The sequence below is a fragment of the Oncorhynchus clarkii genome, chromosome 26, assembly GCF_045791955.1.
Source record: "Oncorhynchus clarkii lewisi isolate Uvic-CL-2024 chromosome 26, UVic_Ocla_1.0, whole genome shotgun sequence".
In the NCBI taxonomy this organism is placed as follows: domain Eukaryota; kingdom Metazoa; phylum Chordata; class Actinopteri; order Salmoniformes; family Salmonidae; genus Oncorhynchus; species Oncorhynchus clarkii.
This window is the reverse complement of record NC_092172.1, coordinates 30,207,052-30,234,784: the sequence shown is the minus strand read 5'-3', so window position 1 is coordinate 30,234,784 and position 27,733 is coordinate 30,207,052. Positions and strand designations below refer to the sequence as shown.

The following is a 27,733-nucleotide window of genomic DNA, read 5'->3' as shown; positions in this document are numbered from 1 at the left end:
ACCAGTCCTGGTACAGTATATGAGTTGATAGTTGTCTGTAGACCAGTCCTGGTACAGTATATGAGTTGATAGTTGTCTGTAGACCAGTCCTGGTACATTATATGAGTTGATAGTTGTCTGTAGACCAGTCCTGGTACAGTATATGAGTTGATAGTTGTCTGTAGACCAGTCCTGATACAGTATATGCTCTGATAGTTGTCTGTAGTCCAGTCCTGGTACAGTATATGAGTTGATAGTTGTCTGTAGACCAGTCCTGGTACAGTATATGAGTTGATAGTTGTCTGTAGACCAGTCCTGGTACAGTATATGCTCTGATAGTTGTCTATAGACCAGTCCTGGTACAGAATATGCTCTGACAGTTGTCTGTAGACCAGTCCTGGTACAGTATATGAGTTGATAGTTGTCTGTAGACCAGTCCTGATACAGTATATGAGTTGATAGTTGTCTGTAGACCAGTCCTGATACAGTATATGAGTTGATAGTTGTCTGTAGACCAGTCCTGATACAGTATATGCTCTGATAGTTGTCTGTAGACCAGTCCTGGTACAGTATATGAGTTTATAGTTGTCTGTAGACCAGTCCTGATACAGTATATGCTCTGATAGTTGTCTGTAGACCAGTCCTGGTACAGTATATGAGTTGATAGTTGTCTGTAGACCAGTCCTGGTACAGTATATGAGTTGATAGTTGTCTGTAGACCAGTCCTGGTACAGTATATGCTCTGATAGTTGTCTGTAGACCAGTCCAGGTACAGTATATGAGTTGATAGTTGTCTGTAGACCAGTCCTGGTACAGTATATGCTCTGATAGTTGTCTGTAGACCAGTGCTGGTACAGTATATGAGTTGATAGTTGTCTGTAGACCAGTCCTGGTACAGTATATGAGTTGATAGTTGTCTGTAGACCAGTCCTGGTACAGTATATGAGTTGATAGTTGTGTGTAGACCAGTCCTGATACAGTATATGCTCTGATAGTTGTCTGTAGACCAGTGCTGGTACAGTATATGAGTTGATAGTTGTCTGTAGACCAGTCCTGGTACAGTATATGAGTTGATAGTTGTCTGTAGACCAGTCCTGGTACAGTATATGAGTTGATAGTTGTCTGTAGACCAGTCCTGGTACAGTATATGAGTTGATAGTTGTCTGTAGACCAGTCCTGGTACAGTATATGCTCTGATAGTTGTCTGTAGACCAGTCCTGGTACAGTATATGAGTTTATAGTTGTCTGTAGACCAGTCCTGATACAGTATATGCTCTGATAGTTGTCTGTAGACCAGTCCTGGTACAGTATATGAGTTGATAGTTGTCTGTAGACCAGTCCTGGTACAGTATATGAGTTGATAGTTGTCTGTAGACCAGTCCTGGTACAGTATATGCTCTGATAGTTGTCTGTAGACCAGTCCTGGTACAGTATATGAGTTGATAGTTGTCTGTAGACCAGTCCTGATACAGTATATGCTCTGATAGTTGTCTGTAGACCAGTGCTGGTACAGTATATGAGTTGATTGTTGTCTGTAGACCAGTCCTGGTACAGTATATGAGTTGATAGTTGTCTGTAGACCAGTCCTGGTACAGTATGTGAGTTGATAGTTGTCTGTAGACCAGTCCTGATACAGTATATGCTCTGATAGTTGTCTGTAGACCAGTCCTGGTACAGTATATGCTCTGATAGTTGTCTGTAGACCAGTCCTGGTACAGTATATGAGTTGATAGTTGTCTGTAGACCAGTCCTGATACAGTACATGCTCTGATAGTTGTCTGTAGACCAGTGCTGGTACAGTATATGAGTTGATAGTTGTCTGTAGACCAGTCCTGGTACAGTATATGAGTTGATAGTTGTCTGTAGACCAGTCCTGGTACAGTATATGAGTTGATAGTTGTCTGTAGACCAGTCCTGGTACAGTATATGCTCTGATAGTTGTCTGTAGACCAGTCCTGGTACAGTATATGAGTTGATAGTCGTCTGTAGACCAGTCATGGTACAGTATATGAGTTGATAGTCGTCTGTAGACCAGTCCTGGTACAGTATATGATCTGACAGGTTTCTGTAGACCAGTCCTGGTACAGTATATGAGTTGATAGTTGTCTGTAGACCAGTCCTGGTACAGTATATGAGTTGATAGTCGTCTGTAGACCAGTCCTGGTACAGTATATGAGTTGATAGTCGTCTGTAGACCAGTCCTGGTACAGTATATGAGTTGATAGTCGTCTGTAGACCAGTCCTGGTACAGTATATGATCTGATAGTTGTCTGTAGACCAGTCCTGGTACAGTATATGATCTGATAGTTGTCTGTAGACCAGTCCTAGTACAGTATATGAGTTGATAGTTGTCTGTAGACCAGTCCTGGTACAGTATATGAGTTGATAGTTGTCTGTAGACCAGTCCTGGTACAGTATATGAGTTGATAGTTGTCTGTAGACCAGTCCTGGTACAGTATATGATCTGATAGTTGTCTGTAGACCAGTCCTGGTACAGTATATGAGTTGATAGTTGTCTGTAGACCAGTCCTGGTACAGTATATGAGTTGATAGTTGTCTGTAGACCAGTCCTGGTACATTATATGAGTTGATAGTTGTCTGTAGACCAGTCCTGGTACAGTATATGAGTTGATAGTTGTCTGTAGACCAGTCCTGATACAGTATATGCTCTGATAGTTGTCTGTAGACCAGTCCTGGTACAGTATATGAGTTGATAGTTGTCTGTAGACCAGTCCTGATACAGTATATGCTCTGATAGTTGTCTGTAGACCAGTCCTGGTACAGTATATGAGTTTATAGTTGTCTGTAGACCAGTCCTGGTACAGTAAATGCTCTGATAGTTGTCTGTAGACCAGTCCTGGTACAGTATATGAGTTGATAGTTGTCTGTAGACCAGTCCTGGTACAGTATATGAGTTGGTAGTTGTCTGTAGACCAGTCCTGGTACAGTATATGAGTTGTCCTGGTATAGTGATGGACTAGTGATAGTTCTCGTACAGGAAGGAGTACAGCAGAGTTGTAGCTCCCTGTAACAGTACTGCTGTAGTATTGGAGCTGATTAATGTTTCTCTGTCGATGGGAGATATGGTTAGAATCAGACTCAACTGTCTAAGGCACTGCATCTCAGTGCTAGAGGCATCACTACAGACCCTGGTTTGATCCTGGGCTGTATCACAACTGATCGGGAGTCCCATAGGGCGGTGCACAATTGTCCCAGCGTCATCCGGGTTAGGGGAGGGTTTGGCTGGGGTAGGCTGTCATTGTTAAGTAAGAGTTTGTTCTTAACTGACTTGCCTGGTTAAATGGGAAGTCCTGCTTACACTTTTATTCACTGCTCAGACTGACAGTCAATCTGACACGTCATATGCCGCATAGGAAAGCTAAGAACCTTAAGATGGTGCCGAAGAGGATGGCTGATGTTTTTCATGCCTGTACCCAATTGTGCTATTTGTTAATTTTTTTTGCATTGTTTTTAACTTATTTTTAACTTATTTTGTACATAATGTTGCTGCTACCATCTCTTATGACCAAAAATAACTTATGGTCATCAGAACTGGGATTACTCACCACGAACTGGAAGAAGCTTTTCCTTTCACGAGTCTGACGAGAAAGAAATACTGCTCTCCCGGGAACAGGCCCAGATCCCCGTCATTTGCGTGAAGAAAAGACGGAGGGAAAGAGGCAGCGAGCGAGTAAACTCCCACTGCCATCAATTCTACTTGTTATTAATATGCCATCGTTGGATAATAAAATTGACGTTCTACGATTGCGATTATTCTACCAACGGCACATTAAAAACTTTAATATCTTATGTTTCCCCCGAGTCGTGGCTGAATGACGACACGGATCATTTAGAGCAGGAGGGATTTTCAATGGACCGGCAGAACAGAGAAGCTACGTCTGGTAAGATGAGGGGTGGGGGTGTGTGTATTTTTGTCAATAACAGCTGGTGCTTGATGTCTAGTATTAAAGAAGTGTCGAGGTTTTGGTCACCTGAGGCAGAGTACCTTATGATAAGCTGTAGACCACACCTAGAGACTTCTCATCTATATTATTCAGAGCCGTCTATTTACCACCATAGACCGATGCTGGCACTAAGACCGCACTCAACTAACTCTAAGAAAATGTTCACCCAGAAGCGGCGCTCCTAGTGGCCGGGGACTTTAATGCAAGCCAACTTAAATCAGTTTTACCACATTTTTTATCAGCATGTCACATGTGCAACCAGAGGGAAAAAAAACTCTAGACCACCTTTACTCCACACACAGTGATACATACAAAGCTCTCCCCCGCCCTCCATTTGGCAAATCTGACCATAATTCTACCCCCCTGATTCCTTCTTACATGCAAAATCTAAAGCAGGAAGTACCAGTGACTCTCTCAACATGGAAGTGGTTAGATGACACGGACGCTACGCTACAGGACTGTTTTGCTAAGCACAGACTGGAGTATTTTCTGGGATTCCTCCAATGGCATTGAGGTGTACACCACCTCAGTCATCGGCTTCATCAAGAAGTGCATCGATGACGTCATCCCCACAGTGACCGTACGTACGTATCCCAACCAAAAGGAACACCTATGTGAGAATACTGTTCATTGACTACAGCTCAGCGTTCAGCACCATATTTCCCACGAAGCTCATCACTAAGCTAAGGACCCTGGGACTAAAAATCTACCTCTGCAACTGGATCCTGGACTTCCTGACAGGCCGCCCCCAGGTGGCGAGGGTAGGCAATAACACGTCTGCCACGCTGATCCTCAACACTGGGGCCCCTCAGGGGTGTGTACTGCGTCTCCTCCTGTACTCCCTGTTCACCCATGACTGCGTGGCCAAACACGGTCTGAAGCTGACTGTTTACCAAGGGGTCTTTGTGTGTCGTCCCTGCTGTGGTGTGTGTGTGTGTGTGTGTGTGTGTGTGTGTGTGTGTGTGTGTGCAGAGGGGCTGCAGTGGTCTGTCTTACTGTAGAGATATGAATAATGAAACACAACTCTATGCAAAATGAAACAGGATCCTCTATGCAAAGTATTTCCAGTGTGTGTGGTCCTGCAAGTGCATGGGTGTTTGTGTACTATATACCGTTGTGTGAAGGGCATTGATGAAGGTTGTGTATTACCAATGCATCTCCCTGCTCATCTATATTCATAATGCCAAACAACACATTGTTAGAGGTGATAAAATAGCAGGTATATTGTACATCCATCGTAAAGCTGAGGGTTAACCTACCGCCCTCTGAGAATATCTGCCTTTAGCAATACAGGCTTTCCTTGGTCTGTGGGACAAACCAACCAGAGGCCAACATGTATACTCAATGCTGTAATCCATTCATTTAAGTTCACATTTAAATGAACAAGTCTCTCTGGTAGAATAGATTTCAACTCAATGAGGATCACCTCATTGGGTCCCTTGTAGCTCAGTTGGTAGAGCATGGTGCTTGCCAGGGTTGTCGGTTCCAATCCCATGGTGGGCTAATATAAGAATGTGTGCACTCCCTACTGTAAGTAACTCTGGATAAGAGTGTCTGCTAAATGACTAATAAGAAACCCTGTATAAATAAAGGTTATATATGTGTGTGTTAAAGCTGAGGTCTGCCCTTACTGAGATCTGCCTTTCATCATACTGCCTTCTTTGGGTTGGGGTCAAACACCAGTAGAGGTCAACATGTTAATCTAAACTTCTCTTAAAAGATCTGCCTTTCATCATACTGCCTTCTTTGGGTTGGGGTCAAACACCAGTAGAGGTCAACATGTTAATCTAAACTTCTCTTAAAAGATCTGCCTTTCATCATACTGCCTTCTTTGGGTTGGGGTCAAACACCAGTAGAGGTCAACATGTTAATCTAAACTTCTCTTAAAAGATCTGCCTTTCATCATACTACCTGCTTTGGGATGGAGGATTAACCACCAGCAGAGGTCAAGATAGGGAATATAAACAGCTCAGCGTTCAGCACCATATTGCCCACGAAGCTCATCACTAAGCTATTTTTTGATTATTGTGTCTAGCACCAGCAGTACATCCTTGAAGAAAAGCTGAATAAACCAACTAAGTGATATTGGCAAGAGCAGTGTGTGGGTCTTTCTTTTCTTCAAGGACTTCATTGAATTATTCCCACGCACCTACAACAAGCCGACTCAAAGTGCTTTTCCTATTTTCAATCAGGAAGCATTGGGTTTCGTGACTGGCTCCGTAACCCCTCTCTTCAATGGAAAGATAGTGTAAAAATACTGAAAAGATACATACTGTCATTCTTTGGGCTGTGGGACTAGCACAGACCAAAATGTATTTTCCTAACAATTGTTATTTAATATATCACTTAAATTGAAGCATATCTATTAAAGTGGACAGGGGTAAGGACCAGTACACCCTTGACAAAGCACTGAGTCGAAACAGTTTCTATTCGTGATACCTGGCTCTGTAAACTCAATCAATTTATTAACTATTTAGCTTGAAATCAATGTTTCTCTTCTCTGTGTGCTCTCTCTCCTTTGTGAAGGATTATGGGTCTACATACATTGTTTGAGATTGAAGCCTCTCTCAAACATCTGATCCCTCTACTTTGACTAATTTGATATTTGGGGACATAGGGTAACTAAATCACCGCCACTATAGTAGCATGCTAATCATACACTCTATATTCACAAGAATCCCTTCCTCTAGGGCGAATTTCAAATCAAATCCTCCCCCCCTGTAGTGCATAACTTTGACCAGAGCCGTATAGGGCTGCCTGCCACACTATGGTGCACTGCACAGGGCATATGAGCGTGTGATTTTGTTTCACCAGTATGTAACCAACGGGGAATATCAGTACTGATTCCAGGAGAACTAGCAGTACTGTACCAACCATGATCAGTATTCCTATCTGGGATGACCGTTTTACCAGCAACAAACCAGTTCAAATGGCACCCCATATACTCATATAGTGCAATACTAAAAGAGGTACTAGTATTAAAAGTAGAGCACTATATAAGGAATAGGGTGCCATTTGGGACACACATTAACTCTCTCAGATGCTGTATCACTCATCTGGATGGCAATCACAGGCCAACAGATTGTTTACACATCTGGACAAACAGACAGAGAATCAACATAGTAGGAAACAGTTCAAACACCTAAAGGAGACAAAAACAGACATGGGGACTGACATCCCTAATATCCAATAAGCAAAAACAACCAATTTGTTGACTGGCTCACCGGAGCGAGATGGGATTATTTGTTTCAGATTTGACACTTTTTTTCCGATATTGTCTCATTGCTGCAATTCCCTCGGGAGAGGCGAAGGTCGAGTCATGCGTCCATCCAAACCATGTCCCGCCAATCCACGATAAGCTAAGTAAAGCACCCCCCCCAACCACTCGGGAGACCTGCTAGATGGGATCCTAACCAGTAACCCTCTAACTAGATCACTGATTATATTTAAGTGTATAAATTAAATTAAACTGGAGCCAAGAGGAATTTTAACCAGTAACCCCTTAATTTGGCCTTAGCGCATCCGATCAGCTACACATGTGATAAGACTATCAGTGTGTGTGTGTGTGTGGTATGACTATACATGAGACTCATGGTGTGTTGTAACAGACAGGCAGACAGAGAAACACATCCGTGCTAATGTGGTGTCCTCACAGTGCTGAACATACACTTCAGTTCAACAGTTAATGTGGTGTCCTCACAGTGCTGAACATACAATTCAGTTCAACAGTTAATGTGGTGTCCTCACAGTGCTGAACATACACTTCAGTTCAACAGTTAATGTGGTGTCCTCACAGTGCTGAACATACACTTCAGTTCAACAGTTAATGTGGTGTCCTCACAGTGCTGAACATACACTTCAGTTCAACAGTAAATGTGGTGTCCTCACAGTGCTGAACATACACTTCAGTTCAACAGTTAATGTGGTGTCCTCACAGTGCTGAACATACACTTCAGTTCAACAGTTAATGTGGTGTCCTCACAGTGCTGAACATACAATTCAGTTCAACAGTTAATGTGGTGTCCTCACAGTGCTGAACATACACTTCAGTTCAACAGTTAATGTGGTGTCCTCACAGTGCTGAACATACACTTCAGTTCAACAGTTAATGTGGTGTCCTCACAGTGCTGAACATACACTTCAGTTCAACAGTTAATGTGGTGTCCTCACAGTGCTGAACATACACTTCAGTTCAACAGTAAATAAACCCTAATAATACACACTACACAGCCCGACCTGTACTGCTATCATTTGGCCATAATGTGTGTATATATATGTATGTGTTTATGTTTGAGTGAGTGAGTGATTGTGTGTGTGTGAGTGAGTGATTGTGTGTGTGTGTGAGTGAGTGTGTGTGTGAGAGAAAAAATGCAGATCATTTTAGAGAGCTGTGTGTGTGTGTGTGTGTGTGTGTGTGTGTGTGTGTGTGTGTGTGTGTGTGTGTGTGGTCATGTCTGCCTACAGTGTATCTACAGAGACATGCAGTACTGGGTATCTCTCCTCCTTCCTCCACAGTAACTGAATTCAAATGGAGAGAATTTGGACCTAAATGACTCTCTCTTTCTTCACCTGCTCTGTTTCCTTCTTTCACTGCTCTCTTTTTAAATCCCTCCATCTCTGCCAGGCTTTACGGGAATGTTTAAGCTCTCTATCCTTCCTCTCCCTGATCCCTCCATGCCTTCTCTCCCTCCCTTCCCCACTCCCTCCTTCCATTTATCTCTCCCTCCCTCCCATGCAGAGTGATTTGTAGCGTTACATAATCAGCCTCTGGTTGGACGGTGGTATTTCCAGTGAGAGAACGAGGGCAGGCAAGACAACACAATGTTCGTCTTTTATGGGAAATATCCACAGTGGCACAAAGGCAGGCTGTAATATTATGATATAGTCATCCACCACCCTGAGGTTAGCTCCAGGAGAGAACATGTGTGTGTTGATGTTGTGGTGACTAGTGTGTTGATGAAGAGTGTGTCCTGTCTGTAAGTGTGTGTGTGTGTGTGTGTGTGTGTGTGTGTGTGTGTGTGTGTGTGTGTGTGTGTGTGTGTGTGTGTGTGTGCGTGTGTGTGTGTGTGTTGATGGAGTAGGTGTCTGGTCTATAAGTGTGTGTGTGTGTGTGTGTTGATGGAGTGTGTGTGTGCCTGTGTGTGTGTGTGTTGATGGAGTAGGTGTCTGGTCTATAAGTGTGTGTGTGTTGATGGAGTGTGTGACTCGTTTGTGAGTGTGTTAGACTTAGTTGTAATTAGTGGCTGGATCTATCTCTCTGCTGGGTAATTGCTAAAAAACCCTCAGGCTGTTTCTACAAAGGAAGATTATTATTCAACTTCTACAGTTATAAACTCCTTGTTATAGACCAGCAGGACATTACCTCACTGTTGCAGAACTTGCCTTTTACAGAACAGATACATGACTGTTACAGACCTGAAGGACATTATCTCTCTGTTAGACAGAACACACTAACTCCTGTAGTGCACCTTAGGGCTGACAGAGGGCCGATATAGGAATGATATAAAATTAATATAGGACTGAGTGTACAAAACATTAGGAATACCTGTTCCTTCGATGACATAGACTGACCAGGTGAATCCAGGTGAAAGCTATGATCCCTTATTAATGTCACCTGTTAAATCCACTTTGATCAGTGTAGATGAAGGGGAGGAGACAGATTAAATTAGGATTTTTAAGCCTTGAGACAATTGAGACATGGATTGTGTCTGTGTGCCATTCAGAGGGTGACTGGGCAAGACAAAATATTTAAGTGCCTTTGAACCAGGCTGCATCACATACAGGCGTGATTGTGTGTCCCATAGGGCAGCACACAATTGGCCCAGCGTCGTCCGGGTTTGGCCATCATTGTAAATAAAATGAATTAAAAATACATTGAATGGTAGTAGGTGCCAGGTGCACAGGTTTGTGTCAAGAACTGCAATGCTGCTGTTTTTTTTCATGCTCAACAGTTTCCCGTGTGTATCAAGAATGGTCCACCACCCATCCGGCCAACTTGACACGACTGTGGGAAGCAGTAGAGTCAACATAGGCCAGCACCACTGTGGAACACTTTCCACACCTTGTAGAGTCCATGCACCAAAGAATTGAGGCTGTTCTGAGGGCAAAAGGGGGTGGTGCAATGCAAAACTAAGAAGGTGTTCCTAATGCTTTGTACACTCAGCATATATAGTACAGATATAGAATTTAACATAGTACTGATATATGATTTAACATAGGACTGATATAGGTTTAATTATAGGTCTGATATAGGGTTTAATATAGGGGTGATAAAGTGTTTAATATAGGGGTGATAAAGCATTTAATATAGGGGTGATATAGGAGTGATATAGAATTTAATATGGAAGTGATATAGGATGTAATATAGGAGTGATAAACAGTTTAATATACAGTGGGGAGAACAAGCATTTTATATACTGCCGATTTTGCAGGTTTTCCTACTTACAAAGCATGTCTGTCATTTTTATCATAGGTACACTTCAACTATGAGAGACGGAATCTAAAACAAAAATCCAGAAAATCACATTGTATGATTTTTAAGTAATTCATTAGCATTTTATTGCATGACATAAGTATTTGATACATCAGAAAAGCAGAACTTAATATTTGGTACAGAAACCTTTGTTTGCAATTACAGAGATCATATGTTTCCTGTAGTTCTTGACCAGGTTTGCACACACTGCAGCAGGGATTTTGGACCACTCCTACATACAGACCTTCACCAGATCCTTCAGGTTTCGGGGCTGTCGCTGGGCAATACGGACTTTCAGCTCCCTCCAAAGATTTTCTATTGGGTTCAGGTCTGGAGACTGGCGAGGCCACTCCAGGACCTTGAGATGCTTCTTACGAGTCACTCCTGAGTTGCCCTGACTGTGTGTTTTGCTTTGTTGTCATGCTGGAAGACCCAGCCACGACCCATCTTCAATGCTCTTACTGAGGGAAGGAGGTTGTTGGCCAAGATCTCGCGATACATGGCCCCATCCATCCTCCCTTTATTACGGTGCAGAAAAGCATCCCCAAAGAATGATGTTTCCACCTCCATGCTTCACGGTTGGGATGGTGTTCTTGGGGTTGTACTCATCCTTCTTCCTCCAAACACGGCGAGTGGAGTTTAGACCAAAAAGCTCTATTTTTGTCTCATCAGACCACATTACCTTCTCCCATTCCTCCTCTTGATCATCCAGATGGTCATTGGCAAACTTCAGACGGGCCTGGACATGTGCTGACTTGAGCAGGGGGACCTTGTGTGCGCTGAAGGATTTTAATCCATGATGGTGTAGTGTGTTACTAATGGTTTTCTTTGAGACTGTGGTCCCAGCTCTCTTCAGGTCATTGACCAGGTCCTGCCGTGTTGATGATCAAACACTTATGTCATGCAATAAAATGCAAATTAATTACTTAAAAATCATACAATGAGATTTTATGGATTTCTGTTTTAGATTCCATCTCTCACAGTTGAAGTGTACCTATGATAAAAAAAATACAGACCTCTACATGCTTTGTAAGTAGGAAAACCTGCAAAATCGTCAGTGTATCAAATAGTTGTTCTCCCCACTGTAGGTCTGATATAGGGTTTAATATAGGACTGATGTAGGGTTTAATATAGGAGTGATAAAGGGTTTAATATAGGGTGATATAGGGATTAACATAGGGGTGATATAGGATTTAATATAGGACTGATGTAGGGTTTAATATAGGGTGATATAGGGTTTAATATAGGGTGATATAGGGATTAAAATAGGCGTGGTAAAGGGTTTAATATAGGGCTGCTATAGGGTTTAATATAGGACTGATGTAGGGTTTAATATAGGGTGATATAGGGTTTAATATAGGGTTTAATATAGGGATTAATATAGGGGGATATAGTGTCTGTCTTACCTGGTCAAGTAGCTGGTTGTAGAGTTCATGACAGTTGTCAAAGATGTATTTGTATGTTGAGTCCAGACAGGCTCTGACACAGTCCTTCACCACCATACTGGCTCTGGGAGGACTCTGTAGCTCCTGTACCTGTAATACAGATAGGAACAAAGTCAAAACACACACACACACACACACACACACACACACACTTTAAAGTTGTACCTTTAGAATGGTGAATAATACATCTTCAAAAAATGGAAATAGACCTCTATCCGTGATTCTTTGAAACCTACTGTATACTGTCTGTCTGTTCAGGAGAACTTGTGTGCGTGTGTGTGTGATTCAGAGGGGTTGGGTTACACACTTCGGTTGAACACACTTCGGCTGAATGCATTCAGTTGTGCAATTGACTAGGTATCCCCTTTCCCTTTCCCTTAATGTGCAGGGTGGCTGGAAGTGGGAGTGAAAGCGTCTGTAACATAAAGTGACAATTCTCATTCCTCCCCCCACGTCATCTCCCCTTCAGCTGCCATCTTAGTTACGCCTGGCCGCTCCATTCTGTGTACATCCGCCCCACACCACAACACAGCCTTCCTGAGTGGGAGTGGGAGTCCACCGGTGTCTTTGTGTGTGTGTGTTTGTGTGCGTGTCGACAGTTTTTTTTTGTGTGTGTGTGTGTGTGTGTGTGTGTGTGTGTGTGTGGGTGCATGCATGTGTTTGTGCCTGTGTGTATGAAGCACAGCAATGGGCTGTTTTAAACCTAGATAAATCAGCGTGCAGTCTGGGAACTCTGGGAGAGGATTACAGGGCAGGGATTGCACTGGGAGAGAGGGTGGTTAAAATGCTTCTCTCACTCACACACACACACACACGCGTGTCACTTAGAGAATCAACAGAGTGTGTAACATCAGGAATCAGTATGGATAATTGTCACTAGTATGGAGGAACATAAGTCAGTCTATATGACTCGTTGGGGCCTTCAGACAGACATATCTTATAGCATATTTGCTGCTGCTCCCTGCTCAGATGGATCTACAGAAAGAATAGAATAATCAGTGTTTCTGCTTAGTGTGTGAGGGTGAGTGTGTGTATACATATATATGTATATATATACTGTATATATGTGTGTGTGTGTGTGTGTGTGTGTGTGTGTGTGTGTGTGTGTGTGTGTGTGTGTGTGTGTGTGTGTGTGTGTGTGTGTATACAGTTGAAGTCGAAAGTTTACATACACCTCAGCCAAATACATTTCAACTCAGTTTTGCACAATTCCTGATATTTAATCCTAGTAAAAATTCCCTGTCTTAGGTCAGTTAGGGTCACCACTTTATTTTAAGAATGTGAAATATCAGAATAATAGTAGAGAGAATGATTTATTTCAGCTTTTATTTCTTTCATCACATTCCCAGTTGGTCAGAAGTTTAAATACACTCAATTAGTATTTGGTAGCATTGCCTTAAAATTGTTTTACTTGGGTCAAACGTTTCAGGTAGCCTGTGTGAATTTTGGCCCATTCCTCCTGACAGAGCTGATGTAAATGAGTCAGGTTTGTAGGCCTCCTTGCTCGTACACTCTTTTTCAGGTCTGCCCACAAATTTTCTATGGGATTGAGGTCAGGGCTTTGTGACGGCCACTCCATTACCTTGACCTTGTTGTCCTGAAGCCAACTTTGGAAGTATGCTTGGGGTCATTGTCCATTTGGAAGACCCATTTGCAACCAAGCTTTAACTGATGTCTTGAGATGTTGCTTCAATATATCCACATAATTTTACTTCCTCATGAAGCCATCTATTTTGTGAAGTGCACCAGTCCCTCCTGCAGCAAAGCAACCCCACAACATGATGCTGCCACCCCCGTGCTTCGATGTTGGGATGGTGTTCTTCGGCTTGCAAGCATCCCCCTTTTTCCTCCAAACATAACAATGGTCATTATGGCCAAAGTTCTTTTTTTGTTTCATCAGACCAGGGGACATTCGACCAAAAAGTACAATCTTTGTCCCCATGTGCAGTTGCAAACCGTAGTGGCTTTTATGGCGTTTTTTTGAGCAGTGGCTTCTTCCTTGCTGATTGGCCTTTCAGGTTATATCGATATAGGACTCGTTTTACTGTGGATATAGATACTTTTTTACCTGTTTCCTCCAGCATCTTCACAAGGTCCTTTGCTGTTGTTCTTGGATTGATTTGCACTTTTCACACCAAAGTACGTTCATCTCTGGGAGACAGAACGCTTCTCCTTCCTGAGCGGTATGACAGCTGCGTGGTCCCATGGTGTTTATACTTGCGTACTATTGTTTGTTACAGATGAACGTGGTCCCATGGTGTTTATACTTGCGTACTATTGTTTGTACAGATGAGCGTGGTCCCATGGTGTTTATACTTGCGTACTATTGTTTGTTACAGATGAACGTGGTCCCATGGTGTTTATACTTGCGTACTATTGTTTGTACAGATGAGCGTGGTCCCCTGGTGTTTATACTTGCGTACTATTGTTTGTACAGATGAACGTGGTCCCTTGGTGTTTATACTTGCGTACTATTGTTTGTACAGATGAACGTGGTACTTTCAGGCAATTGGAAATTGCTCCCAAGGATGAACCAGACATGAGGAGGTCAACAATTATTTTTCTGAGGTCTTGGCTGATTTCTTTTGATTTTCCCATGATGTCAAGCAAAGAGGCACTGAGTTTGGTAGGCCTTGAAATACATCCACAGGTACACCTCCAATTCACTAAAATTATGTCAATTAGCCTATCAGAAGCTTCTAAAGCCATGACATAATTTTCTGGAATTTTCCAAGCTGTTTAAAGGCACAGTCAACTTAATGTATGTAAACTTCTGACCCACTGGAATTGTGATAAAGTGAATTACAAGTGAAATAATCTGTCTGTAAATGTCACGACTTCTACCGAGGGTAACTCCTCTCCCTGTTCGGGCGGCGCTCGGCGCTCGGCGTCGCCGGTCTACTAGCCACTACCGATCCCTTTTTCTTTTTCTGGTTGTTTTGTCTGTGTTCCTTTTCACACCTGGTTTTCAATTGCTTTGATTTCTGTGGGTATATAGGGCAGCTGTTACCTGCCGTAATTCGTGCAGGATTAGACTTGTGTGTATTGCGTTCGATGGTATTTGATGTTTGTTGTTTTTTCGCATTTACGCACGTGTATGTAAAGTGTCGGAACTGTGTTAGTTCCTCCGTGTGTTTGCACGATTATTCGAGAGCGTAGTTTTGGGATTTTTGTTCTGTGCCATTTGCATTGCTGGACTATTATTAAACACGCTCCTCAGACATCCCTGCTCTCCTGCGCCTGACTCCTACACCTCTCACCAAGACGCATGTTATCACAGAATCCTGCACCAATATAATTATGGAGTCAGCAGGAGCGGACGCACTTCCAGGGTCCGTGGAGGAGCGAGTTCAACACCACACGGCAGTGTTACACCGACTGGGGACCGCCATGGATCAGGTGATGGTGACGATGGAGAGATGGGAGAGAGGTGGCCTTCCCACACCGTTATCAGCTACACCCCAACCAGTACCACTACCCTCTCCTTCATTGCCTGAGCACAGTGGAATTCGACTCGCCCTCCCGAGGGAGTATGATGGGACGGCGGCCGGGTGCCAGGGCTTCTTACTCCAGATGGACCTATACCTGGCGACCGTTCGTCCGGCTCCTTCGGGGGGTGAGAGCGTGAACGCCCTCGTCTCCTGCCTCGCAGGTAAAGCCCTGGAGTGGGCCAACGCGGTGTGGAACGATCCTGACTCGGCGAGGGACCACTACCCAGAGTTCACCCGCCACTTTCGGGCCGTGTTTGATCACGGCCCGGCGGGTGAACGGCTGTTCCATCTGAGGCAGGAGAGGAGGAGTGCTCAGGACTTTGCTCTAGAGTTCCGGACCTTGGCCGCTGGCGCGGGATGGAACGACAGGGCCTTGATCGATCACTATAGGTGTAGTTTGCGTGAGGACGTCCGTAGGGAGCTGGCCTGTAGAGACACCACCCTGTCCTTGGACCAATTGATCGACATGTCCATTCGGTTGGACAACTTGCTGGCGACCCGCGTACGTCCAGATCGGGTTCTGTCAGTTCCATCTCCCAGCTCCACCACTCCAACACCCATGGAGCTAGGAGGTGCTTCAGCGAGGGCGACCGGAGGAGGGGGCCTTTCCTGTGCCAGCTGTGGTCGCAGAGGGCACACTGCTGACCGGTGCTGGGGGGGTCCCCCCGGGAGTCGAGACGCCAGGCCGAGCACTGCCCGGACACCTCAGGTGAGTCGGCACCAGGCTCACCCAGAGCCCCTGTTGGTCACGTGTATGTATGGATTGTTTTTCCTAAATTTTCCCCTCTTTCCCGGCATAAGGCGCTAGTAGATTCAGGCGCGGCGGGGAATTTTATTGACCGCGGTTTAGCGAACAGGTTAGGGATTCCCCTTGTTCAGCTGGATAAACCCTTCCCAGTGCACGCCTTAGATAGCCGACCATTAGGGTCAGGGCTAGTCACGGAGGCCACGGCTCCACTGGATATGGTTACGCAGGAGGGTCATGAGGAGAGAATTAGTCTCTTCCTCATTGATTCTCCTGCGTTTCCGGTGGTGTTGGGGATCCCCTGGTTGGCCCGTCACAACCCCAGGATTTTGTGGCAACAGAGGGCTCTACAGGGGTGGTCGGAGGAGTGCTCAGGCAGGTGTGTAGGAGTTTCCATCGGTGCTACAACGGTGGAGAGTCCAGACCAAGTCTCCACCGTGCACATTCCCTCAGAATATGCCGATTTGGCTATCGCCTTCTGTAAAAAGAAGGCGACCCAATTACCACCTCATCGACGAGGGGATTGTGCGATAAATCTCCTGGTAGGCGCTGCACTTCCCAGGAGTCACGTGTATCCCCTGTCACAGGAGGAGACGGTGGCTATGGAGACATACATATCGGAATCTCTGGGGCAGGGGTTCATTCAGCCCTCCATCTCACCTGCCTCCTCGAGTTTCTTTTTTGTGAAGAAGAAGGAGGGTGGTCTGCGTCCGTGCATTGACTATAGAGGTCTAAATTCCATCACGGTGGGGTATAGTTACCCGCTACCTCTCATTGCCACGGCGATTGAGTCATTTCACGGAGCACGGTTTTTCACAAAACTGGATCTCAGGAGTGCATATAACTTGGCGCGTATCCGGAAGGGACACACACACACACACACAAACTAAGGCGTTTAGTACCACATCCGGCCATTATGAGTACCTCGTCATGCCGTACGGGTTGAAGAATGCTCCAGCAGTCTTCCAATCTTTTGTGGATGAGATTCTCAGGGATCTGCACGGTCAGGGTGTGGTGGTTTACATCAATGATATTCTGGTCTATTCCGCTACACGGGCCGCGCATGTGTCTCTGGTGCGCAGGGTACTTGGGAGACTGTTGGAGCATGACCTGTACGTCAAGGCTGAGAAATGCTCGTTCTTCCAACAGGCCGTCTCCTTCCTTGGATATCGCATTTCCACATCGGGGTTGGTGATGGAGGATGACCGCATTGCAGCCGTGAGTAATTGGCCGACTCCAACCACGGTAAAGGAGGTACAGCGGTTCTTGGGGTTTGCCAACTACTACCGGAGGTTTATCCGGGGTTTTGGGCAGGTGGCTGCGCCCATTACGTCACTGCTGAAGGGGGGGCCGGCGCGTCTGGGGTGGTCGGCTGAGGCGGACAGGGCTTTTGGTCGCCTGAAGGCTCTTTTTACCTCGGCTCCCGTGCTGGCGCATCCGGACCCCTCTTTGGCATTTATAGTGGAGGTGGACGCATCCGAGGCTGGGGTTGGAGCCGTGCTCTCCCAGCGCTCGGGTGCGCCACCGAAGCTCCGCCCCTGTGCTTTCTTTTCTCAGAAGCTCAGCCCGGCGGAGCGAAACTATGATGTGGGGGATCGGGAGCTGCTAGCTGTTGTCAGAGCCCTGAAGGTGTGGAGACATTGGCTTGAGGGGGCCCAGCACCCTTTCCTCATCTGGACTGACCACCGTAATCTAGAGTACATTCGGGCAGCGAGGAGACTGAACCCTCGTCAGGCAAGGTGGGCCATGTTTTTCACCCGATTTAGGTTTACCATCTCCTATAGACGAGGCTCCCAGAACACTAAGGCAGACGCACTGTCCCGACTATATGATACGGAGGAGCGGGCCATTGATCCTACGCCCATCCACCCGGCTTCTTGTCTAGTGGCACCTGTAAGGTGGGAGGTGGACGCAGACATTGAGCGAGCATCGCGTGTTGAGCCCACTCCACCACAATGTCCAGCGGGACGGGTGTATGTTCCGCTGGAGGTTAGAGACAGGTTAATTTGGTGGGCTCACACATCCCCCTCCTCTGGTCATCCGGGGATTGGGAGGACGGTGCGATGTCTTAGTGGGAAGTACTGGTGGACCACTTTAGCCAAGGACGTGAGGGTTTATGTGTCCTCCTGCTCAGTGTGCGCTCAGTGCAAGGCTCCTAGGCACCTGCCCAGAGGGAAGTTACAACCCCTTCCCGTTCCACAGCGGCCTTGGTCACACCTGTCGGTTGACTTCTTGACCGATCTGCCACCGTCACAGGGCAACACCACAATCCTGGTCGTTGTGGATCGGTTTTCTAAGTCCTGTCGTCTCCTCCCTTTGCCCGGTCTCCCTACGGCCCTACAGACGGCGGAGGCCCTGTTTACTCACGTCTTCCGGCACTACGGGGTGCCTGAGGATATTGTTTCTGATCGGGGTCCCCAGTTCACGTCCAGGGTGTGGAAGGCTTTCATGGAACGTTTGGGGGTCTCGGTCAGCCTGACCTCTGGGTTTCACCCCGAGAGTAATGGGCAGGTGGAAAGAGTGAACCAGGATGTGGGTAGGTTTCTGCGGTCGTATTGCCAGGACCGGCCAGGGGAGTGGGCGAAGTACATCCCCTGGGCGGAGATGGCCCAGAACTCACTCCCCCACTCCTCTACGAACCTGTCGCCCTTCCAATGTGTGTTGGGCTATCAGCCGGTCCTGGTACCATGGCATCAGAGCCAGACCGAGGCTCCTGCGGTGGACGATTGGGTGAAACGCTCAAGGGAAACCTGGGAGGCCGCCCATGGGTACCTTAAACGGGCCGAAGCACGGCAGAAGGCCAGTGCCGACCGCCATCGCAGCGAGGCCCCGGTGTACACACCGGGGGACCGGGTCTGGCTCTCGACCCGAAACCTGCCCCTCCACCTGCCCTGCCGGAAGCTGGGTCCACGGTTTGTGGGGCCATTCAAAGTCCTGAGGAGAATAAACGAGGTGTGTTATAGGTTACAGCTCCCCCCGTATTACCGTATTAACCCCTCGTTTCATGTGTCTCTCCTCAGGCCGGTGGTGGCTGGTCCGCTTCAAGAAGATGAGGTGCGGGAGGTCCCTCCGCCCCCCCTGGACATCGGGGGGCCGCCGGCGTATGCAGTTCGGTCCATACTGGACTCGAGGCGTCGGGTGGGGGGTCTTCAGTACCTCGTGGACTGGGAGGGGTACGGTCCGGAGGAGAGATGCTGGGTGCCGGTGGAGGACGTACTGGATCCTCCTATGCTAAGGGAGTTTCACCGCCTCCATCCGGATCGCCCTGCGCCTCGTCCTCCGGGTCGTCCTCGAGGCCGGCGTCGTCGCGCTGCGGGAGCCGCGCGTCAGGGGGGGGGTACTGTCACGACTTCTACCGAGGGTAACTCCTCTCCCTGTTCGGGCGGCGCTCGGCGTCGCCGGTCTACTAGCCACTACCGATCCCTTTTTCTTTTTCTGGTTGTTTTGTCTGTGTTCCTTTTCACACCTGGTTTTCAATTGCTTTGATTTCTGTGGGTATATAGGGCAGCTGTTACCTGCCGTAATTCGTGCAGGATTAGACTTGTGTGTATTGCGTTCGATGGTATTTGATGTTTGTTGTTTTTTCGCATTTACGCACGTGTATGTAAAGTGTCGGAACTGTGTTAGTTCCTCCGTGTGTTTGCACGATTATTCGAGAGCGTAGTTTTGGGATTTTTGTTCTGTGCCATTTGCATTGCTGGACTATTATTAAACACGCTCCTCAGACATCCCTGCTCTCCTGCGCCTGACTCCTACACCTCTCACCAAGACGCATGTTATCACAGTAAACAATTGTTGGGAAAATGTATTGTGTCATGCACAAAGTAGATGTCTTAACCGATTTGCCAAAACTATAGTTTGTTAACAAGAAATTTGTGGAGTGGTTGAAAAATTAGTTTTAATGACTCCAACCTAAGTGTATGTAAACTTCTGACTTCAACTGTATGTATGTATACATACATACATACATACATAATCCATAATCAGTATTGACTATCACTGTAAAGCTAAGCAGTAAATGTACCAATATGCTACTTCATTGATAGGCATGCTTCTACTACAATAAACTGTGAGTGTCATACACACACACACACACACACACACACACACACACACACACACACACACACGTACATACCTTCATCCTGAAGAAGGTGATGCTGGTGAGAAGGTCCACAGTAGACTTCAGGTCCTGGAGACGCTCTGGGTTACCAGCTGGGAAATTATCCTGCAGGAGAAAATAATGAAGAGATTGGTTCTCTCTCTACCGCTCCCTTCTCATTCTCCATCTCTCTACAGCTAAGGCTCTATTCAATCTGTATCACTGAAGTTACAGTTTTTTACAATCACTTTGGCACTAATTTCAGAACCTTGTGGTCATTGTTCAAAACTCAAAAAGGTCATAGGTCATGCCATCAGCTCTACAGACCTGATTTAGCTCATCAAGGAAGGTTACATTCGAAGAGCGAATCATGTGGCTGCCTGCAACTCAATATATAGAGTATATAGAGTAGAGAGCTTTAGATGTTGTTCGACCAAACATTAGAACAGGCATGATGAGTAATCTAAGCAACTTTGACTGTGGTATGATTGTTGATGCTACACATGGTGATTCCAGCACCTCAGAAACAGCTGTCCTCCTGGGACTTTTACGCACTGCAGTCTCTAGAGTTTACAGAGAATGGTGCGATAAACAAAACACATTCAGTGAGCGACATTTCTGTGGGCCAAAACACCTTGTTAATGAGAGAGGTCAGAGGAGAATGTCCAGACTCATTCAAGCTAACAGAAAGGCAAAAAATGCTCAAATAACAGCTGTTTAAAACAGTGGTGTGAAGAATGGCATCTCTTAACGTACAACACCATGAATAATTCAGGCTGTTGTGGAGGCAAAAGGGGGTCCTACCCAGTACTAGAAAGGTGTACCTAATAAAGTGTCCGAGTGTACAGTAATGTCAAATCTGAAAACATGGTCTGGAAAAGTGGTACGTGGGACCATAGAAACAGTGTCTGATAAAGAATGATGATGAAATATTACATCCATAGATAATGTAGTCCAATTGGTTCATATTCCACGGTAATTTATGTCAATGGATCTCGTTATCCTGAAACTTTCATGATCTAAACATGGAATATTGTTTGTCAGTTTCCATAAAACTACACATTAAGAGTAATGCAACAGTTACTTATCATTTTGAGCAGTTGTATCAATTGATAGTTAGATCATTGTAATGAAATGAATAGACAGTCATCTCAGATGTAATGTGTGAATTGCATTTTGAAATGGTAATACTTTGATGTTAAGTTGTGTAATTTTGAACAGGTGATTTTACTTTTGTGAGTTTTGTGTCTAGAGTTTTGAAAAATGACATCAAGGTTCCGAAATTAGTGCCAAAGTGATTGTAAAAAACTAAGTGTTACAGCATGATTGAAATTGGAAGGCAATGCTCTCGCGTTAACAGAGACTGTACTAAACGCTGCATATGTCGGCTCAATGGGGAATCACCTTTACATTTCTATCACGCATCCTGGAACGCTTCGTTCATACAGACTGAATAGAGCTCTTCATTTGTAATGCGCTTTTCATCTAAAAACAACCCCAAAGTGCTACAGTGTGTGTATTAGGATAATGAAACAAGGGTCATAGACAACAAGAAATAGCTATAAAAATCAGTTATTAACTAACTAACTAACACTACCCAACAGATTCACAAAGGGAAGCAGCAGCCAGTGGCAGTCTATTCCCCTCCTGGAAACATACAGCATTATAACTAGGTAGTGTACGGCCCTCAAGGTGGGATCAGGTGCTGAAGGCCACTCGTCTCACAACGCTGTATCCCACGCAGGCTCATAATTCATTCACACATTGATATTGATGATGGGACACATCTAGCCATCATCACTAAACGAGTTTGATGTCTGGTCTTTTAGTGTTAAAGCCCCATGGCCCTGTGTGATGGAAACCTCCCATTCATGCTCAGAGCAGCGTGACAGGAGAGCTTTCAACACACACGTGCACCCTGATAGGCTGAGAAAAGGTGCTTGGTGAACTATACATTACTGCCCCCCACCCTCCCTCCTCTTTACCACAGACTCACACGCACGCACGCGCACACACACACACACACACACACACACACACACACACACACACACACACACACTCTCACACACACACACACACACACACACACTCAGCTACACACACACACACACACACACACACACACACACACACACACACACACACACACACACACACACACACACACACACACACACACACACACACACACACACACACACACACACACACACGCACGCACGCACACACACACACACACACCTCCCAAGTAACTTTGAGACCAAACCTAATGAACTCTAACCCTAACCATTAGACCAATAACTGAGATTGTTACTCAGTGTTTGACAGAGTCTAAAACGGGCCTGATAACTGTGTGCTCTGATCTGAGGAGGAACTGTTCTGATTTTTGTCTGCTCGGGGCTCAATGGGTTTTGCTGTACTGCCAGTGAGGGTTTAGAGTAGGCTGGTGAGGAAATGTCAGTGGATTCTTTACTGAGTCCGTTACATAAAGTCAACATGAACTCTAAATGAACAGAAGGGCCACATCCCAAAAAGCACCCTATTCCCTATTGGGGGGACTACTTTAGACCAGGACCCATAAGGCTCTCATCAAAAGTAGTGCACTACATAGGGAATATGGTGCAATTTGGGACGCACACAAACTCTCTGTCAATCACAAAAGTAACCCAGAACGATCATGGACTCAAAGACCGTGTATGAAGGATCAATTCCGCTCAGTCGAGAATCACCAACAAAACTCATTTACTAAACCATCATTCAACTGTGTATTGTGTTTGCAGCTTTATTGTCCTTACTAAGAACAACCTCTTACATATCCACCCTAAACTAATATAAAATATCCATACTCTAAAAAGACATCCCATATACAGTACCTCAACGTCTACCCTAAACAGACATCTTATATACCTCAACATCTACCCTAAACAGACATCTTATATACCTCAACGTCTACCCTGAAACAACATCCTACCTAAACAGACATCCTATATCCCTCAGTATCTACCATAAACCATCACCATAGAAACCTAAACAGACATCCTATATCCCTCAGTATCTACCATAAACCATCACCATAAAAACCTAAACAGACATCCTATATCCCTCAGTATCTACCATAAACCATCACCATAGAAACCTAAACAGACATCCTATATCCCTCAGTATCTACCATAAACCATCACCATAGAAACGTAAATGAGCATTCCAGATCCCTCAGCCTCTACCATGTGTCACGTTGGTATGAAGATATTCGGGAGACAGGCGCAGGAATGCATAATAGGGTTTTTTATTTTACCCAAATTACGGCGTGCCATGTAAAGGCACAGGGGCGAAGACCAAACAAACACTATACAAAAACACAGGGTTGAAACCCAAACAAAAGAGCGAGGAGTACCTCGAATAAATAACACACGCGCATAATGATTAACACACGGGACAAGACCCGTAATCATCTGCACAATGATTAACACACGGGACGAGACCCGTAATCATCTGCACAATGATTAACACACGAGACGAGACCCGTAATCATCTGCACAATGATTAACACACGAGACGAGACCCGTAATCATCTGCACAATGATTAACACACGAGACGAGACCCGTAATCATCTGCACAATGATTAACACACGAGACGAGACCCGTAATCATCTGCACAATGATTAACACACGAGACGAGACCCGTAATCATCTGCACAATGATTAACACACGAGACGAGACCCGTAATCATCTGCACAATGATTAACACACAGGACGAGACCCGTAATCATCTGCACAATGATTAACACACAGGACGAGACCCGTAATCATCTGCACAATGATTAACACACAGGACGAGACCCGCAATCATCTGCACAATGATTAACACACAGGACGAGACCCGTAATCATCTGCACAATGATTAACACACGGGACGAGACCCGTAATCATCTGCACAATGATTAACACACGGGACGAGACCCGTAATCATCTGCACAATGATTAACACACGGGACAAGACCCGTAATCATCTGCATAATGATTAACACACAGAACGAGACCCGTAATCATCTGCATAATGATTAACACACAGGACGAGACCCGTAATCATCTGCACAATGATTAACACACAGGACGAGACCCGTAATCATCTGCACAATGATTAACACACAGGACGAGACCCGTAATCATCTGCACAATGATTAACACACGGGACGAGACCCGTAATCATCTGCACAATGATTAACACACGGGACAAGACCCGTAATCATCTGCACAATGATTAACACACGGGACGAGACCCGTAATCATCTGCACAATGATTAACACACGGGACAAGACCCGTAATCATCTGCATAATGATTAACACACATGACGAGACCCGTAATCATCTGCATAATGATTAACACACAGGACGAGACCCGTAATCATCTGCACAATGATTAACACATGGGACGAGACCCGTAATCATCTGCATAATGATTAACACACAGGACGAGACCCGTAATCATCTGCACAATGATTAACACATGGGACGAGACCCGTAATCATCTGCACAATGATTAACACACAGGACGAGACCCGTAATCATCTGCACAATGATTAACACATGGGACGAGACCCGTAATCATCTGCACAATGATTAACACATGGGACGAGACCCGTAATCATCTGCACAATGATTAACACATGGGACGAGACCCGTAATCATCTGCACAATGATTAACACATGGGACGAGACCCATAATCATCTGCACAATCCATAATGGCACGAAAGCCAAAGCATACAGCACAGGTACTCACACGCACTAACGGACATAGTAACAATAATGGAGCCCACAATGGAAACCAAAGGGCACACTTATACAAGTACTAATCAGTGGGAATAGGGAATAGGTGTCCGTAAGGAAAGTTCCAGAGGGATCCGTGACAGTCCCCCCCCCCAGTCCCCCCCCCCCCCCCCCCGATGCACCAGCAGCGCAACGACTCCGGGCCTCGAGGAAGATCACAGGAACGCAGTGCGGGTAGATCAGGACCCAATGCAGCTGCCGAAGTTGGACCCGGAAGTTGTGGCGGCGGCGGACGGATCAGTAGCAGTGGCGTCAGATGGCCCAGTTGCAGCGGCGGCGGATGGACCAGTCGCAGCGTCATAGGAGGGGCCATTCCTGCTGTCTCCCTTAATGGTCCATTATTCTGTCACGTTGGTATGAAGATATTAGGGAGACAGACGCAGGAATGCATAATAGGGTTTTTATTGTACCGTGTAAAGGCACAGGGGCGAAGACCAAATCAAAATCCTATATCCCTCAGTTCACCCTAAATATTCACATGCCTGAACGTCTACTCCAAATACACAACCTATATCCCTCAATGTCTACTTCAACATGTAGCCTAAATAGACATCCTAGAAGTAGTGAATGGTAATGTGTCACCATTACATGTATTTCATTCCAGCCATTCCAATGAGCCCCTCCTCCGACTTAAAGTGTCCACTGTCTGAAACAACACTCTGTATCCCTGAGCACATGCTGTGAATCACTGACAGTAGAGCCGACAGGGGACATCACAGAGGGACAAATCAGCTGTTACACTGTGTCGCTGCACATTCTGACTCCCCTGACGAATACGTTTAAAAAGAGTGGGCAATACTCTCTCTTCAGAGAAAAGCAAACTCAATCTGCTTCAGAATATCATTACAGAAAAATCCATACGCCGAGCGAGCGAAGAGACTGACTGGCCTGATCTGAATCTCATTACTGTACGACGACAAGGGGTGTGTGTGTGTGTGTGTCTGTGAATTGATGTGGGAGCGGCAGCAGTCAGAAACAATGTGACATTTCCTGACTGCTTTCAATCAGTGTGAATAACACGACACCAGCAATCTGAAAAGACAAGCACAGTGAAAAACCTGCCCCCTCTCTGTCTTTACCTCTATAATCACACAGTGAAAACCTGCCCCGCTCTCTGTCTTTACCTCTATAATCACACAGTGAAAAACCTGCCCCGCTCTCTGTCTTTACCTCTATAATCACACAGTGAAAAACCTGCCCCGCTCTCTGTCTTTACCTCTATAATCACACAGTGAAAAACCTGCCCCGCTCTCTGTCTTTACCTCTATAATCACACAGTGAAAAACCTGCCCCGCTCTCTGTCTTTACCTCTATAATCACACAGTGAAAAACCTGCCCCGCTCTCTGTCTTTGCCTCTATAATCACACAGTGAAAACCTGCCCCGCTCTCTGTCTTTACCTCTATAATCACACAGTGAAAAACCTGCCCCGCTCTCCGTCTTTGCCTCTATAATCACACATTTCAGTAGAATTGAATGGTAGACACACACACAGAAACTAACAGAAACTCACAGAAAAACACAGAAACACACAGAAACAGCCAGGACAAAACAATCACCACATAGGAAGCAATGTTTTTTATGTCACATCATTTCACCAGCAACAATTCAACCACTGACAGTACAGTCAGGTTTAGTGGACAGGACTAGTGGACAGGACTAGTGGACAGGACTAGTGGACAGGACTAGTAGACAGGACTAGTGGACAAGTCTAGTGGACAGGACTAGTGAACAGGACTAGTGGACCGGTCTAGTGGACAAGTCTAGTGGACAGGACAAGTGGACAGGACAAGTGGACTGGACTAGTGGACAGGACTAGTGGACAGGTCTAGTGTACAAGTCTAGTGGACAGGACTAGTGGACAAGTCTAGTGGACAGGACTAGTGGTCAGGACTAGTGAACAGGACTAGTGGACAGGACTAGTGAACAGGACTAGTGGACAGGATTAGTGGACAGGACTAGTGAACAGGACTAGTGAACAGGATTAGTGGACAGGACTAGTGAACAAGACTCCTGGAGATAGAAATCATTACAACCGTTCATCTCCAAGTACAACCCCTGGACAGATAATCCTATTATACATAGACACCCTCTGTTTTACAACACTCTACGATAGATAGACAGACAGACAGACAGACAGACAGACAGACAGACAGACACACAGACACACAGACACACACACACACACACACACACACACACACACATGCAGAGTACAAACCCGGTACTTGGACAGATCAATCCTCAGAGAGTTGTGCAGCTGATCTAGAAGTTTGACAAATTTCTCTCTCTGTGAGAAAAACAGATATATAGATTTTTCCATTAGTAAAGCAATCACACTGTCAGTTCAACTTAACTTTGAACTTCAATTTTTTTTTTTTTTAAATGGGGGTATTTGAAAGGGTGGAATATATTGTGTAGACAAGGAAACAAAAAACACAACAGTACTGATCAATATTCATGATTTCAGTCAGATGTTTTCAAATGCCCATAAACATTAGCTGAGAAGTGTGTGTAGGTGAGTCTGTGTGTGTGTGTGTAGCTGAGTGCGTGAGTGTGTGTAGCTGTGTGTGTGTGTGTAGCTGTGTGTGTGTGTGTGTGTGTGTGTGTGTGTGTGTGTGTGTGTGTGTGTGTGTGTGTGTGTGTGTGTGTAGCTGAGTGTGTGTGTGTGTGTGTGTGTGTGTGTGTGTGTGTAGCTGAG

General features: G+C 45.5%; 1 protein-coding gene across 2 annotated transcripts in view; it reads right to left on the bottom strand.

Moving 5' to 3' along the window:
- LOC139385090 (protein unc-13 homolog C-like) overlaps positions 1–27,733 on the bottom strand; it is a 235,673-nt gene that overhangs the window by 140,706 nt on the left and 67,234 nt on the right. For both annotated transcript variants that reach the window (XM_071130138.1, XM_071130139.1), the window contains exons 13-15: positions 27,254–27,322; positions 20,236–20,325; positions 11,823–11,951 (exon numbers count right to left, since the gene is read on the bottom strand). In XM_071130138.1, the coding sequence (XP_070986239.1) occupies positions 11,823–11,951; positions 20,236–20,325; positions 27,254–27,322 (288 nt within the window). The remainder of the gene's footprint in view (positions 1–11,822; positions 11,952–20,235; positions 20,326–27,253; positions 27,323–27,733) is intronic.